Below are 17,296 nucleotides of genomic sequence, written 5' to 3'. Positions count from 1 at the left end.
AAGACATATTCAGTGGCACAACTAGATGAGTGACGACTGGAACTCTGTAAAACCTTTTTTTTTTTAACTTATGCTCTCCTGCATTCTGAGCCCCCTCTGTATTTCTGAGCCCCCTCTGTATTTCTGAGACCCCTCTGTAACCAAATTTAATGATTGTTAATGGAAGATTTAAATATTTTGAGTTGGCAGTTAATGCTATTCCACTAATGATACTTACAATAAAATTGTGCATTTCTTTTTTGAGGAGCTGGGAGCCCGTAGACTTGGTTCAACCAGTCGTGTAGTTGAGCCACTGGGCATTTTCCTTTTTCCATTTTTCAAATGTACTGTAGGCATTTAATGTAGGCCTATACACTTTCATCAATGAAATACTATACATAATTATATCAAAAAATATAAACTGTTTGGAGTCTCCTTCATGAAGCCGCGTTGACAAACTCAATCGTAGTGAGGCATCATGTGTTCTGGAAGAGTGAATATTTACCACAGAACTGGCCTTATAAAAACCATATAATTTGAGCTCAGACTCAAGACCTTATAGGTTAAGATTAATAGGTTAAAAACGGGACAGCTTTTTCGATACCTAAGGCGATCGTAAGGACGCGCCCATCGATCGAAAGTCGTAGCCTACAATAAATGTTTTAAATATTTTAGATAAAAAATTTGTAAAGCTAATTTTTCGATATTGGGATATATTATTCCAAGCGAATGTAAATTTATAGTTTTCTGATGTAAACAGTTGGACACATTTCTCCCATCAATACAGTCTCATTACTAGCTCGCTTGCTTTGGCTCTGTTGGTGTCCCATGGATTTTATTTTGGGAGAAAAGAGAAATAGATAGGATGAATAGCTGTGCTGTGAAAAATGTTCACACATGTTCTGTGTTTAGTTTAAAAACAGTTTAATGACGTCTTTCTTAGAAAATGTTATGATAAATAAAAATTATCTTCATGAAATCTTTCAAAATAAGTCATTACAAGCCAATTAAGATCGTCATGTAAATAGTTTAACTATTCAGAAATCCTTCTTCTACATCCGTAAAATGCAAAACTTGTCATGGTTTTAATATTTAGACTACTTAGCACAATTTGCTATTTATATATATCGAATGAACAGATACAAAGTGATATTTATATATATCGAATGAAAAGACACAAAGTGATATTTATATATATGTAGAATAAAGGCACAATTTGATATTTATATCTATCAAATGACAAGATACAAAGTGATATTTATATCTATCAAATGACAAGATATACAAAGTGATATTTATATCTATCAAATGACAAGATATACAAAGTGATATTTATATCTATCAAATGACAAGATATACAAAGTGATATTTATATCTATCAAATTACAAGATATACAAAGTGATATTTATATCTATCGAATAAAAAGATACAAAGTGATATTTTAATATATCGAATGAACAGATACAAAGAGGTATTTATATATTTATAGAATAAAGGCACAATTTAATATTCATATCTTTCAAATGACATGATATACAAAGTGATATTTATATCTATCGAATGAAAAGATACAAAGAGTTATTTATATTTATATAGAATAAAGGCACAATTTGATATTTATATCTGTCAAATGAAAAGATACAAAGTAATATTTTAATATATCGAATAAACAGATACAAAGAAGTATTTATATATTTATAGAATAAAGGCGCAATTCAATATTTATATCTATCGAATGACAAGATACAAAGAGTTATTTATATATATATATATATGTAGAATGAAGGCACAATTTAATATTTATATCTGTCAAATGAAAAGATACAAAAAAGTATTTATATCTTTCAAATGGCAAGATACAAAGTGATATTTATATGTATGTAAAAGGCATAATTTAATATTTATATCTATCAAATGGCAAGATACAAAGTGATATTTATATGTATGTAAAAGGCACAATTTAATATTTATATCTATCAAATGACAAGATACAAAGTGATATTTATATTTATCGAATGAAAAGATACAAAGTGATATTTTGATATATCGAATGAACAGATACAAATTGATATTTCAATATATCGAATGAACAGATACAAAGAAGTATTTATATATTTATAGAATAAAGGTGCAATTCAATATTTATATCTATCAAATGACAAGATACAAAGTGATATTTATATATATCGAATGAAAAGATACAAAAAGTTATTTATATATATATATATGTAGAATAAAGGCACAATTTGATATTTATATATGTCAAATGAAAAGATACAAAGAGGTATTTATATCTGTCAAATGGCAAGATATATTTATATGTTTGTAAAAGGCACAATTTAATATTTATATCTGTCAAATGAGAAGATACCAAGTGATACTTATTTATACAATATAAAGGCACAATTTAATATTTATATCTATCATTCATTCATTCATACGAGAAATGTACAAATTCTACCTGGCCTAATTTTGGACAAATTTAACCTTCTATGTAAAGTAGCATTTTTGCACTGTTTTAAGTAAGAAATATTTTGCTGTGAAAAATACAAAACATTGAGAGCGGCAATAAAAAAAGTGTGTATCACCGAATCATAACGCGACATCGAATTCTTGAAGATAATTTGAGATATAATAAAAAAAACAGATCAAGAAATTCCATGATATATATCAGATTTGAAATATCAACAAGGAATTTCTTTCAAATTATAAAAACATAATTTCAACATTAGAAACTGCATTCCAAGAAGTAAATAAGCCGATTTTGCAAAATTATTAATGGCTATTCAACAAAAATCTCAAATAAGAAAAAATTATCAAAATATGAATAAAAATGATAAAAAGCATACTTACGTTCAACAAAGACACTCTCTTTTTCTTTTAATTTCTATCCAATTAATATCTTAACTTCATTTATGAATAAAAACATACGAGATATTCCGCATATATTACCATGGAATTGGCGAGCTCCGCCCAGTCACGCGCTTAAGGCGGAGTTATAGAAGTCACGTGAACAAATTGAATCAAAAAGTATGAATGAATGGTGATAATAGATGAGACAAATTTTCCACAAAAAAAAAAATCCGTTTTAACTTTGCCGGAACTCTTTTATCAGATTTACAGGAACATTTTCAACAAAATTTTCATAAATTCAACAAATTTCTATGAAGAACGAATAGTTCAAATTAGTATAATCAAAATAAAAAGACTAGTCTTTTTTGACCGATTTCTGTGGGAAATATTTTGACTCAAGGATGTAAACTGAAGTTTTTTTTTTTAGTTCAAAATACGGTGTGACATGTTAACGTCTTTAAGAAACAACTTTGTCAACTTAAAGAACTGTAAGTTACGGATTTGGTATATACGTCAGTGACTATACATTTACATAACCATGACTATATGACTATTATCAGCATAAAATTGCTTATAATTTTCCCCTACCTTATTCTTCAATTTATGATAAGCACATAACAAAATCCTTTATAAGGCCACCCAGATTTCTCTCAACGTGAGAGATGTTTAAAAGAGCTGGTAAATAAATCCCAGTGCCATCAATGGGATCATTGATCTCGAAAGATTTTGGGCCCCTGCATCTGTAGACCTATTTCGGAACGCTCGAAACACCAGTTCCGCTCTGAACGCTGAAAACTGCAGAATCTGCGATACTATAGAACGAAATATAGTTCATATATGAAAAACTCTGGAATTTTTGTCTGGAGGCTTTAGTCTTTGATGTCTTTTAGTCATCCGATTATGTCAAAGTGCTTCCGCCTCTCGACAAAAGAGATTATCTGATACGGACTATATAGGACATCAAAGGCCATCTTTATTTATTTTTGGATTATTGCCCCTTTAATAATGTTTATAAATGAACGATTTTCCCAAATAGGTTCCTTGGATTATAAAAACTTTTCCTAAAATTGGTTTAACTTGAAGTTTGTAGGCCTATAGCTTTGACTTGATGTTGTAATTAGTTAAAAGTTGATTTCGAGCATTTTATTGCCTTATAGACTAAATTGACAGGAACCATGAAAACGTCTTTGATGGAAATCTTTACTGTCTAGCTCCAAAACTCATCATTTTACAAGTGATTTTTATACTCAGAAGGAAAATGTTTGGCAGACATTTATCTAGGATGACACCTTTAAATAATGCAAATTCGTGTAATACCTATATAGGGCCTAAATAGTGCGCGTTATACTTATAGTCTACTTAGTATATTAGTCTTATATAGGCAATATTCATAAAGAAAATTTTAAGATTTTTTTAATGAAATTTCATTCATACGAAATTGTTTAATAAATTATTTACGAGGCCACATCAAGATAGATAACTTAAATATGCACTTAAGGCCTATAGTTTAGGGTCTATGACCTATCTAAATTGGTTGATAAAACATGGTAAATACGAACGCGATATGTTTTCTAAATATTTCATTAGGACAAAAGAATCACTGTTATTCAAAGATTGACACGCGCATGTAATAAATTGCTCATTATATAATGTTGAAGAAAAGCTGTTTGAATAGTTTTTATCATAGACATCATTGAAGATGTAGAAGAGCGCGTGTCCGGAAGTGTTGATTCAATAGTAGCGTCGTGTTGCCATAGTAATATTATATGGAATATCATACAGGTGTGTACAGTGTTTGATTTCTGTTTCACCGTTTCTGATCACACCTAACATAATTAGATTTGTTAATATTGTAATCATTATGTTAAATGACGTTTAAATCAAATATCGCCCGATATCAATCTCTAAACGCCTAAATCATGACTTGTATTCAATCAAATCCATCTGTGACTCAGAAGAAAAACATTCTTAGCCACACGGAATTGATTGTATTCGCCGACTTTTCCCAGCAAAAGAGATGTTCGGTAACATACGCCCATAGTTTGATAATCATCATAGGCTATAGGCCTGGGACATAGTTGCAGGTCATTCAGAATCTGGACACGCCAAATCAGAAGCTGAGATTTCATCCTTCTATAAACTTTGTCTTTGAAAATCTCAGACATTTAGACCTATGCCCAGTTCCTGTCAATATTGAAGCGATGTATACTTTTGTGCTCATTATCATTGAAAATGCATAATTTAATTTATCTAGCACCGAAATCTGTCGTGAACCTAGATTTTATCTGATAAGTAGAGGAACCTAGTCCTCTTTCGAGACCTGTTCGTTAAAAATGTATTTCATTGTCAATCTTGACCCACAATATACATGTTAAAGAGATACGAAACAGATAAATGGATAAATTTCTACAGAGTACTTATCTGTAGTCTTAACTTTTTATAAATTACCTCCCTTTTAAGCTCTTCATTGTGGAATACACGTTAAGCCTACGTTATAAACAATAATGGCGGACAAAAATGAAACAGAATTATCCAAAGGTATTCATTTAAGAATCATTGCTTTTGAACTCAGTTATTGAAGATACAAACCTTACCGTGGTTATAATAAACAATATCAGATTCCTTTTCATCAATTGTCCTCGTTATTTACCACCCCTACCATGAGAAAATCCGGAGAAATTGCATTTGTTGCTTCGACATCATTCATTCATTGGCATTAAAACACGAGACTAGTGGCATAATTTGTTTGATTCAATGGCCTTGGCATTTATTCATCTTAATCTCATTCATAATTGAAAGCTTCATGATTATAAAACGACAAGATTTCTAAATGAAAATTGTGTTTGATTCATTTCTGACATCTTCTGATCCAGTTCGGCGGTTGAGTAAGTTTACATATTTTATTCTTCACACAGATGGAACACAGAAGAAAGCTCGAACTTTTGATTTCATGGCTATGTTTGAAGAAGCAAGACAAACAGCTATTGGTAGAACCTCTCATAATTTAGGTATGATAATTTAAGCTGTGTTTTATTGTATGGTATTGTAACTGCCACTTTTGATAAGAAACATATCATTAACATTATCACATTATGTATTTTGTATTATATTCGAAAAACAAATTATACGTCATAAGATGGCATGGCATTTTTCATATCATAATAATATTGTCTGTTGTTGAACATTGGATTATAAGTATAATGTCTCTTTCAGAACAAGATGAAGATCCCACTGACAAAAACACAGAAACAAAAAGTAAAAGTCAAAAGAAGGAAAGTAGTGACTCCAGTGAAAGTGACTCTGACAGTAACTCAGAAAGTGACTCATCAGATGTTGAGAAACAAGCTAAGACTAAAGGTGATTCTATTGGACCACCACTTCCTCCTGGGTTTAAATCTGTAGATCTAAAGCCTGTCACTGAACATGGTGATGATGACATGATAGGACCTCCTATACCAACTAAAATGAACACAGATAATGATGATGATGATGATGAAGAAGATGATGATGACACCAAGGATGATGAAGATGTAAGTAGCCTCTGATATTTTTGACAATATTGGTAATAGCAATGTGTGAATCCTCTTCTTAAATGTGTTCCAGTCAAAATGAATGTGGTGGTCATTGAATTTTTTTCTATTTAATTTCTTTGTATTTTCAGAACCTTCTCAATACGATTCCATCGAGTCATGAAATAGTTTTAAATCATGGATCAAAAACAGTGAGTAAATTTTTTCATCATATTGCTCTTTGAGTTTGATCACAATTACTGTGCAAAAATATTCCTTCACAAGGCTAATGGAGATTGAAAATGTCATGCATTTTGCCAAAACAGATGCACCAAGTTGCCCATTATTTTCTAAAGATACTATTTTGACCTATGGTTATGCGAACCTCAGACATTTTGACCTTGAATAACATGCAAGCACCTAACTTATTTCTAAGTTGATAAAAATGATGTAAAAGTTGATGTAAATGATTATTGAAGGTGTCAGCTCTAGCATTAGATCCAGCTGGAGCTAGACTAGTTACTGGTGGCTATGATTATAATGTAAGATTATATGATTTTGCTGGTATGGACTCATCATTTCAAAGTTTTAGATCCTTACAGCCCTGTGAAAGGTGAGTTATTTATATAGATGCTCCATAAACATTTTTGATATGATTTACCTATTAAAGATGAAGTCTTAGAATTATCACAGTCAGACATTTTAGAGCCATATGTCATCATATTTGGTACCAATAATTGTCAAGAACATGATCCTAAACAACCCATTTTGCATGAATATTTTTCTAATGATCAGTACCAGTGCTAAGCATATTTCAGGTCCAGACATACATGACAAAACTGAAAGTCAAAACGTTCTAGCAAACATATTATTGTTCCAAACCAGATTTTGTTTACATAATTAAACTCTGAACAGACATAAACATCTCAGAGTTAATTTGCTAGCTATGGAACATTTTTAGGAATATGTTTGAACTTGCTGCTATAACCTATTGATATGAAAAGAATCGTTGAATAAAAAACAGCAAAACATTTGACTTAATTTTTATGAGTTCATATCTAACTCCTTCCAAAATAATATAAAACATCTGAATTTCAGTCATCAGATTAAAAGTTTACAATACAGTACAACTGGTGATACTATATTAGTTATTGCTGGTAATTCACAAGCTAAGGTATTAGATCGAGATGGTTTTACTGTGTTAGAATGTGTGAAAGGAGATCAGTATATAGTAGATATGGCTAGTACACTTGTAAGTATACAGAGCATTTCTTACAGACTATTTATTGCAGACTTTTAAGGATTTGTAAAATGTTTTGTTTGTTTAAAAGACAATCTTATATAATACTTTTAAAGCCAAACTAAGTCTATTACTATGGTTTCTACATTGATCTGGATGAGCAGAAATATATTTGTTCGACTTTGCAAACTTCTTTAAGGTTGTATCAAAAAGGTGTTTAATAATTTCAGGGACATTGTGCAATGTTAAATAGTGGATGTTGGAATCCTAAAATACGAACAGAATTTATAACATGTTCAAATGATTGGTGAGTTCAAAGGTCAATCTGACTTGAAAATTTTATGAACCAACAACTTTGATCATGGACCAAAGAAGAAAAGTGGACATCTATGTTGAGATTTCGTCCTCATGGAAGATCTTAAAGGTGGACTCCTATGTGTAAAACACAGCAAAATATCAGTGCTATTTTTGACATGACCAGTCAACATAAATCATATGCCCTTGATATGAAAAGTTAAATCTAAATTGTGTTACCTTGGCCAGTGTATTTATGATCATTTTTGTTTCAATTTGATCATAGACCTTTTTTTTTTCCAGTACCATGAGACTATGGGATATTAATATTAAACATAAACATAAAAGTATAATGAAACCAAAAAATAAACAAGGTAGAAAGACTATACCTACAGCTTGTGTATTTAGTAATGATGGTAGATATATGGCTTGTGCTTGTGATGATGGCTCTATACAAATGTGGGATCATAATAAGCCATTTTTAGTAAGTAATATTAGGAATTTTTCAGTTTTAAAGCTATCCACCTCTAGTTGGCAAGATTCAGTTACTGTTTATTCTACCAGTAGATAGCTCTAGTTCATGTTTTGAGATGTCTATCAATTACAGTGATACTAAGAACAATTTCATCACATCATAAAACTATATTATTTGTAAGTCTTCAGATGGTCAAGCTGAAATTTTTTGTTAGTATTCATATCTTTTTTTCAATGGTAATTGTAAACTGCATTGATTGTTTATGTTATATATACATGTACATGTAGTTGAATGTTTTTTAGGTAAATGTAGCTATGGTTAACAGAGAAGCTCATACATTAGGTTCAGAAACCAGCAGTTTAACCTTTTCATATGATGGTAATATATTAGCTTCAAGAGGAGGTAGGTTGTCTTGTTATTTGTTAATTTTTGTGATATTTTGTTTCACTTGCTTTTTGAGAATTTTGTTCACCATTCAAATTTCCTGTCAGAGGTCAGAGAGTCTTGCAGTTCAACTTAAAGTAAACTTTTTATGACACAGCTATTGCAATGACCCTTAAATACATTATTAGTAGCTTTTGAGATAGTGATGATATATACATGAAGCAATTTTATAATAACAGGAGCCTCAGACATCCGACAGAAAATTGAGATTGTGCAAAAAGAGGCCCTAAAACACATGAAAAAGCTTTCAAACCTTTGTCCAAAACTCATTCATGCTGTTTTTTTACTGTTATAGGTGATGATACCTTAAAATTATGGGATATTAGAAAATTTAAAAAACCTTTAAATGTTGTCAATGGCTTAACCAATTTCTTCCCAATGTAAGTTACATCTGTTACAAGCTTCAAACTGAATCATTTCGTAGTTTTGAGGGACATTTTTGTGATGTCATTTAACCTGTAATATCCATTATCAATTGCTATTTTTGGAAGTGGAGAATTTTTAAGAACTCAACTGATGCTTTGCAAAGATTAAGCTTTTTCTATAACACTGATGTACCTTAAGGATAGACATAGTTTGTCCTTATCCTACAAAAATTGTCTTCACATTTTGTCTGTATTTTACAGGACAGATTGTGTGTTTAGTCCAGACAACAGATTAATAGTTACTGGTACTTCTGTTAAAAAAAATCAAGGCTCAGGCAAACTGTTATTTTTTGAAAAAGAAACACTGAATTTAGTCACAGAAATGGAAATCTCAGATTCTGTAAGTATTCTTTTTAAGGCATGTACAGTGTGCTCAGAGTTTGTCGTCTGCTTGGCAGTTTGGTGGTAGGATATCTCTCTCTTGTGGCAAGGAGTGCTTGCTTAGATATTGCTCATGATGCAATTCTTTGGGCTGAGTACTGTCTGCAAGTGAGAATGTTGATGATGTTTGGACATCAAAGCGAGACTAAACTTAAATCGTACATTTTGGCGGAACCTTAAGTTGGATTTTAGTTCTGAAAAGTGATACAGATAGCTAAAATAATAACAAGTACTTGTTATATTATAGAGTGTGGTAAGATGTTTATGGCATCCTAAATTAAATCAGATGGTAGTTGGTAGTGGAGATGGTATTGTTAAAATATATTATGATCCAGCCAAATCTCATAGGTATATAATATATATCATTGTTAACTTATTTCAAAACTTAATCAATATCATCTCAAATCAGTTTACATATAACAGCTTTGTTTATTGATATTAAACCTATCCAATCAATTTAAAATGGGAATTTTAATACGTGGATATAAATTTAATAAGTTTGACATCAGATCCAAGCAAATTAAGTCACCTACAGCAAAAAGTGAATCAAAATATACATGTTTTTGTGCTGTAAATAAATCCTTTAAGTTCTATCCTAACTGTATATAAATCTTTTGTTTTAGGGGTGCTATGTTATGTACAGTTAAAAAGAAGAAAAAACAGAAAGAATTACAAGGAATGACATCAAAACAAATCATCACACGTAAGTATTAGTTTAAATTTGGTTTATAAGAGCCATCCCAATTTTTTATCTTAATTTAATAATTTGAAGTGAATTTGAATATGTCTTGTGACAAGTTTTGCAAAGAAAGTTTGATTATAGTATGTAATTTGTAAAATAATCAGCATTACAATCTCATTGTTTTTAGCCTATGCATTGCCAATGTTTCGAGAAGGACGACCTACTACAAGTAGAAAGGTTGAAGAAAGATTACGTAAAGATCCAGCTAAGAGTAAACGACCAGATCTACCAGTAAGTGGTCCAGGTACTGGTGGAAGAGTTAGAGAAAGGGGAGCAACTCTCTCACAATATGTCGTACAGTCTATAGTGTTACGGAAACCTGATCCACATGAAAATGATCCTAGAGGTGCTATATTACGTCATGCTGAAGAGGCAGAAACAAATCCTTACTGGATTACACCGGCTTATAAAAGGTTACTAACTCTTATTTCATTTTTCTGACTTTGTTCCATTTAGTAGTGTTGACATGGAAAAAGCATCTAGTCTTTCGGATGGGACAATAAACTGAGGCCCTGTATGCTACAGGCTGTGCACGTAAAAGATCCCTGGACAGTTGGAAATTGCACTTCCATGGCATTTCATGGGCCAGAAAAGTAAGACATTAAACTCCATTAAGTAGCAATGTTTCAAGCTAAACTCAATATTTTGGCATTCAAATTATTCTGCAGACTTCATGCATGGTATAAATGGAGAGTTAAAACTTTGATTTAACGAAATACACAAGATATGATAATCATTCAAAACTCCACGGTTCTTACTTGTATTTGATTTTTATTATTGTAAATTTATTTCAGGAATCAACCACATCCAGTTTTTCAAGAACCAGATGAAGAAAAGAAAGAAGATGATTCAGGACCATTGTGGAAGAAAACTAAAATAGGATGAAATATATGTTACAATCCTCTAAAGGAAAAGATTTCTGTAAGAATTGGTGCTAATAAAATACTAGTTCTGAATAATTGGATTATATGAGTGTTATTTTCGAGGAAATTTGTCATGGCATTAGGTGAAAATGTTTTTGAATATGAGATAACTTTGTAAGATCTGATATAAGTGGAATAACCTGCTATAAATAAGGACTGTTCAAGAAATTTTATATTTTTTGAACTTTAATGAAATGGATCATTCAGTTTTTAAATGAATGATATTTTATAGATATTTGTTATAGTTTCTATATACCGGTATATGAAGAACGAGTCAAAAATGAAATGAATTTTATAGTGTTAATGATATACTGTAGTGACTGTTGAGATAGAGTAAAGCTTAAAGAATATGACTTGCATATTGAACATCAGGAATCTCATTAGGCACGTGCATGGACATGGATTTTGGAATTGTTTGTTAGGAGCATTACACTGTGATTCATTATGAAGTTTTTGTATACAAACTACATCTTTTCAAGACCTTTTTGACTCCCATATTATGTACTTAGCAATTCACTTTGTTCCACAATAAGAGAAAGTAAAAACTGAAACTATCAATGAAAATTATTTATTATTTCCCAAAAAAAATCTTGACCAATGATGCTTACACAATGAATTAATATCTGCAACTGAAATTAATGAATAATATTTGAAACTATTCCATTCAGAGTTCCTGAAAATTGGTTGAAAGAAAATTTGGATAAAACTCTTTCCTTTCCAGACTTTCCAAATATCTGTGATTTTTCTGGATTATTAACAAAAAATTCCATAGCTTTGGCAAATTTCTCAGGAATGGGTTCACATAAAAATCCTGTTTTTCCATCTTCAATGGTTTCCAATGGACCACCACTATTGACAGCTATTACTGGACATTGCATACCCATAGCTTCTATGGGAACGATTCCAAAATGTTCTTTATCAGGTGTATAAAGAAGACAAGTACTGTATTTGAGTAAAGTTTGTTTTTTGGCATCACTTAATGAACGATGAAAAGATACATCATTATCAAGATGATAATCTTTGACTAATTGTTTTAATTCTTGATAATGTTCTACATTTTCTGTCACTCTTTCATCATATCCACCAGCCATGATTAAATGGATATCTTTATTATCAGCATGATTTTCTCTTACTTTAGCTAAAAAGAAAAAGAAAATTTCTATTTAGCCTAGCTTGTAAAAATCAGGGAAATGGTAAAGATGAAGAAAAGATAAAGGTGAAGGGACAACAGGCTCCCATGTAGAGGTAAAAGGAGAGAATCTACCATTTAATTATGTTTTTGAAGTCATTTCCTAGGCTAATATTGCGAAATGTGTCAGACCAGGTGAATTATCGAAAGGAAATTCTATGGAGATCTTAAGAACACTCTAGTTTTCCACATCTTCTTCATCATGGTTTGCTTACTATTATTGATATAAGGGGAAAAGGGTTAAGAGATACCCTTCAAAATCCTAGTATACAATCTAGAATGCTGTTGCTCATAAGAAGGCACCTACGAAACCTCATTTCCTGACAGATGATAATCTTCACTCACAACTGACTAAGTAATAGATTAGTCATATGATTTATAATATTAAATAGTAAGGGTTATATAAAACCCTGATTTGAGAAGGCAGGACTAAGACTAACCCAAGTGTATATCCTTCTGACTTGTGATGTTGATAAATAATGATGAAAACCAACTATAAAACTTAATATATTTCCAATCTTTTTGACACAATGATTGAATGACTTTTACATTACACACAAGATCAATGAAAAAAATTCATCCAACACACAAGGGATTTATATGTTATATCGGCTTTCAGCAAATAAAAACCATAAGCTTATGGGAGACAAAAATAACTAGCAACTGTCAATCAATTCCAAGAAAGAAAACAAGGGATGAGCCAGCACAAATACTGCAATCCATAACATCTAAATATTCTAGTCATCAACCATAAGACAACTATAATTTACATACATAGGCTCACATATACATGTAGTGCTTCATGTTGAAACTTAACTGAACATCAACTTATCAAACGAGCACACAAAAGCAAGGTTAAGAATATCTTTAATTTTGAATTAAGCATGAATTCAATGACCTGCTATATTTCCTGTTTATCTGCTCAATGTACAGTACTTATCGGCAATTTTGTATGATATAGTCTGTATTTTAATGTTTAAATGTAGTTTCCTAATTATTTAACTGGTAGATTAGGTAGATCAGTGGATTTCAAGGCCATTTAGATTTTCATGTTCATGATCAGAGATGAGTGTTAGATCCAAATTTTCATACAGTCAAGGAGAAAAATTTAAAACACTAACTTACCAAATGCTTTAATAGCTAAGGGTAGATTTTTCTTGCGTTCATATCTATTGATGGAAGTAAATATTAGAGATTTATTAGAAGGGATCAGATCATCAGTTGGTTGGTCCACTGGTTTATCAAATATTTCACAATCTGGTACTGGATATAGAACTTGTGGTGTTATATTTGATAGTGACTTGAATGTTTCATGGAATATACCAGCTGGAAAAGAAAACATGAAATATATAAGATGTGTTTTGTCAATAAATATAAATCAAAAGTAGTGTGGTATAATAAAACAATCAAGATATTGGGTATCAACATGGATTGATGAAATTGGAAATCCTGCAAATGGTGGTCCAATACATATTGGTTCAGTGTGAATACTTTAGAAATTCACCCAGAATTTACCTGTAAAATTACTGTTGACTAGTATAGTATCAGCCATTCCAGTGGTTATTTCTTCAAACCAGTCAATAGGACCTCGATATAATTTCTTCATGAAACTTTTCCTTTGTGTCAACAGCATGTCAGGGAAATGGCAATAAAATAAAATCTTTGCCTTAGAATGCAACTTGAGAAATGGAATACAGGCTGATATTTGATCACAGAAAAACAAGTCCACATCTTTAGAAATGTCACTAAATAAAACAAGGTAAATGGCAGCATAAATCATACGAATGTAAGCACATAGGGCAGCAAATTTTCCAAAGATACTTCGAGGAAGCCAGTCACCAACAGAAGTCACTTTGAAAGACCCATCAGTTGTTTCAGGAAAGCAGTGATTGGGATCATGATGAGAAGTGACAAATTCTACTGAGTGTCCTTTTCCTTTCAAAGCCAATGCAGCATCAATGACAGCCCTTTCTGCTCCTCCGATGCCTAGATCGGGATGCAAAAATACAATTTTAGTCATTCTAGGTATATTCTACACTTATTCAAAACCGCAATTCATAGAAATAAGAAATATGATGAAAGCTGTGTGTTTATTTTTGACGTGTCGGAAGTGGGTCTTTTTCTACCTTCAGCCACAAAAGAGTGCGTTAAAGGGGGGTAATTAAATCAAAATCAACATTGCCTTCAAACTGCAATTAATTCTTAAAACCTGTTTTTATCTCTTTCTGCCTTTAAAAAAATTGTCATTTTGCCAAGCAGTGACTCATGTAATCCCGATTCATTATCATTTCACAAATGTAGGCATATGTATGTCTGGTATGGTACTATTTATTCTTGAAATTTGTTAGTTGGACAGTCAGTTAACTAAGATGTAACAATCAAATCAAACCAAATAATATTTAAAGGATCTGATAATGCAAAGCCTACTGCACTTTGCCTTAAAAAACAAGAAGACCGAGTCTAAGCAAATAAAAGTTTGTAGATTGTAAGTTTGCTGAAGCTATAAGACAGGCACGATCAGGAATCCAACTGCAGAGAGTTCACATATTTTAGAAAGCAACATTTGAAATAACAAACAAATTTTTTAAAGTAAGTTTAATTGAAATGTTTTTCGGGACATTGACATCACATTTAATATTATAATATTAATAATAGCATACAACTTTCATGGAACACAATCACCCATATATCACACACTAATAATCAAAAAACAAAACAAACATAATCAACATAGTCTAATACAGGTTAGGCAGTCCACAATATTTATGCAAATAAAGGCATCAAAAACCAAAGCCTGAAAAGTGGCAATAATGTACTATTTTCTCAATCCAATCAACATAAACTATTTATGTTTTGAATGTCACAAATAGCTAATAAATTTTTTGATAAATTAAAGCTGTGAATTTTCTTAGTTTTATACCCTGTTCATATGTTTTGGGTTTTTTTTTTTTTTTCATTTTATTCCAATAATACACTGTCAGACAAAAATTGACAAAAAATTATACCTTTCACACAGAACGCTTTACTTGCTTCACAAGCTGATTGAGCTTAAATTCAGCACTATTCAGAATTATAATCTGACACCTGGTTAAGGAACAAATCAATTGTAACTGTGGCGGATTAAACTTGTCCCTTCTAGCTTTATTAATGATCACGGATATTACTGAAGTTAGGTCAACAACACCTTCAAAGTTTCCAAAGATTGATTTTGTTTAATTGTAGTGTAACTTGATGTCAGATTTAATTCTGAAAAGAATTCTGAATGGCTGAAATGACCATTTTTAGCTTAGATATATTAGATCTGATGAAGAAGATCATCTTCAACTAGGTAGATATCACTAGAAATATACAATGTTAGTAATGGTATAGAATCAACAGTTACTATTATGAGTATATTTCATTCATTATTTCATACTGATTCAATATTGCACATATAAGAATATTAAACATGATATAATATTGAACATGATATAATATTGAACATGATCTAATATTAAACATGATATAATAATAACCATGCTATATAATATTAAACATGATATAATATTAAACATGATATAATATTAAACATGATATAATATTGAACATGATCTAATATTAAACATGATATAATAATAACCATGCTATATAATATTAAACATGATATAATATTAACCATGCTATATAATATTAAACATGATATAATATTAACCATGCTATATAATATTAAACATGATATAATATTAACCATGCTATATAATATTAAACATGATATAATATTAACCATGCTATGTAATATTAAACATGATATAATATTAACCATGATATAATATTAACCATGATATAATATTAAACATGATATAATATTAACCATGCTATATAATATTAAACATGATATAATATTAACCATGTTATGTAATATTAAACATGATATAATATTAACCATGCTATATAATATTAAACATGATATAATATTAAACATGATATAATATTAAACATGATTAGTTCATACAAAAATTTATGCATAAAATTTCATCTTTCATGTAGATTGTTCAAGGAAATGCCATGATTAAATAAGAGAATATAATTATTATAATTATATAGCTCAATTATCATTCAAATAAGAGTTATTGGAGTCTTGAATTTCTCTGCATAATTTTGTAATTGTAAAATTGCACCCCTTAACCAAATTTGAATCTTTAATCAAGTGATGAGCATCAAACTTTCAGTAAGGTTTGGCATTTCCTCATGTAGTTAAACCTTAACTATATATCTGAAACTATTTTCTACTACACAGATTATGCCATTTCATAAACATGGAATTCAAAATAATATCAGTCACCATCGATTGTAAGTTAGTTTCTTATTCACACATTTTAACCCATAACATAAGAAAATAACAAAAGCATAAAAGGAAAAACAAGGACATAAAAACCAATAAAATGCAGACAAAATATTAAAGCACTATATTATGACTTAAACAACATTGAAACAAATATTTAAATAATGGGAGTGATTTACATAATATACATTCAATATGTACATAAATTTACATATCATTTATATAATACAAAATATTTTACAAATTTGACATTTTTTTTTAGTCAAAACCAAATCAAAGCTTCAACTTATAAAGAAATACTTATAATATTTGACAAGATTTGGATAAATACAAATTTGGAAGTACAATTTTCACATGAAGAAACATGAATTGACAGTATGTTGTCAAACAAAGAAAAAAAGGAACATGCATGTTTGACAAGAATAAATTCTTTCATTTGCAAGTCAGTTCTTTTTCAAACTCAAAACTTATTTTCAAGTGTTATTGATCATGTTATAACAACATTTTTCATAACATTTGA

The 17,296-nt window shown here is 30.3% G+C and overlaps 2 protein-coding genes across 2 annotated transcripts; one reads left to right on the top strand and one right to left on the bottom strand.

Moving 5' to 3' along the window:
* Positions 1-5,663: 5,663 nt before the first annotated feature.
* Positions 5,664-11,822, top strand: LOTGIDRAFT_224256 (hypothetical protein; the record flags this gene model as incomplete). Its single annotated transcript, XM_009047451.1, has 14 exons — positions 5,664-5,841; positions 6,059-6,363; positions 6,495-6,554; positions 6,822-6,955; positions 7,441-7,594; positions 7,813-7,889; positions 8,180-8,364; positions 8,664-8,753; positions 9,091-9,175; positions 9,422-9,560; positions 9,849-9,949; positions 10,225-10,304; positions 10,471-10,756; positions 11,138-11,822. The coding sequence occupies 14 exons, from the start codon at positions 5,664-5,666 to the stop codon at positions 11,226-11,228; spliced, it is 1,965 nt and encodes a 654-aa protein (XP_009045699.1). The 3' UTR covers positions 11,229-11,822.
* LOTGIDRAFT_224255 (hypothetical protein) lies at positions 11,819-14,559 on the bottom strand. The gene is made up of 3 exons (XM_009047450.1): positions 13,971-14,559; positions 13,581-13,781; positions 11,819-12,404 (listed from the first exon to the last, which is right to left on the bottom strand). The coding sequence occupies exons 1-3, from the start codon at positions 14,473-14,475 to the stop codon at positions 11,902-11,904; spliced, it is 1,209 nt and encodes a 402-aa protein (XP_009045698.1). The 5' UTR covers positions 14,476-14,559; the 3' UTR covers positions 11,819-11,901.
* Positions 14,560-17,296: the final 2,737 nt, after the last annotated feature.

Source organism: Lottia gigantea, assembly GCF_000327385.1.
Source record: "Lottia gigantea unplaced genomic scaffold LOTGIsca_112, whole genome shotgun sequence".
In the NCBI taxonomy this organism is placed as follows: Eukaryota; Metazoa; Mollusca; class Gastropoda; family Lottiidae; genus Lottia; species Lottia gigantea.
The sequence above is the reverse complement of the archived record's forward strand: the minus strand, read 5'-3'. Positions and strand labels throughout refer to the sequence as shown.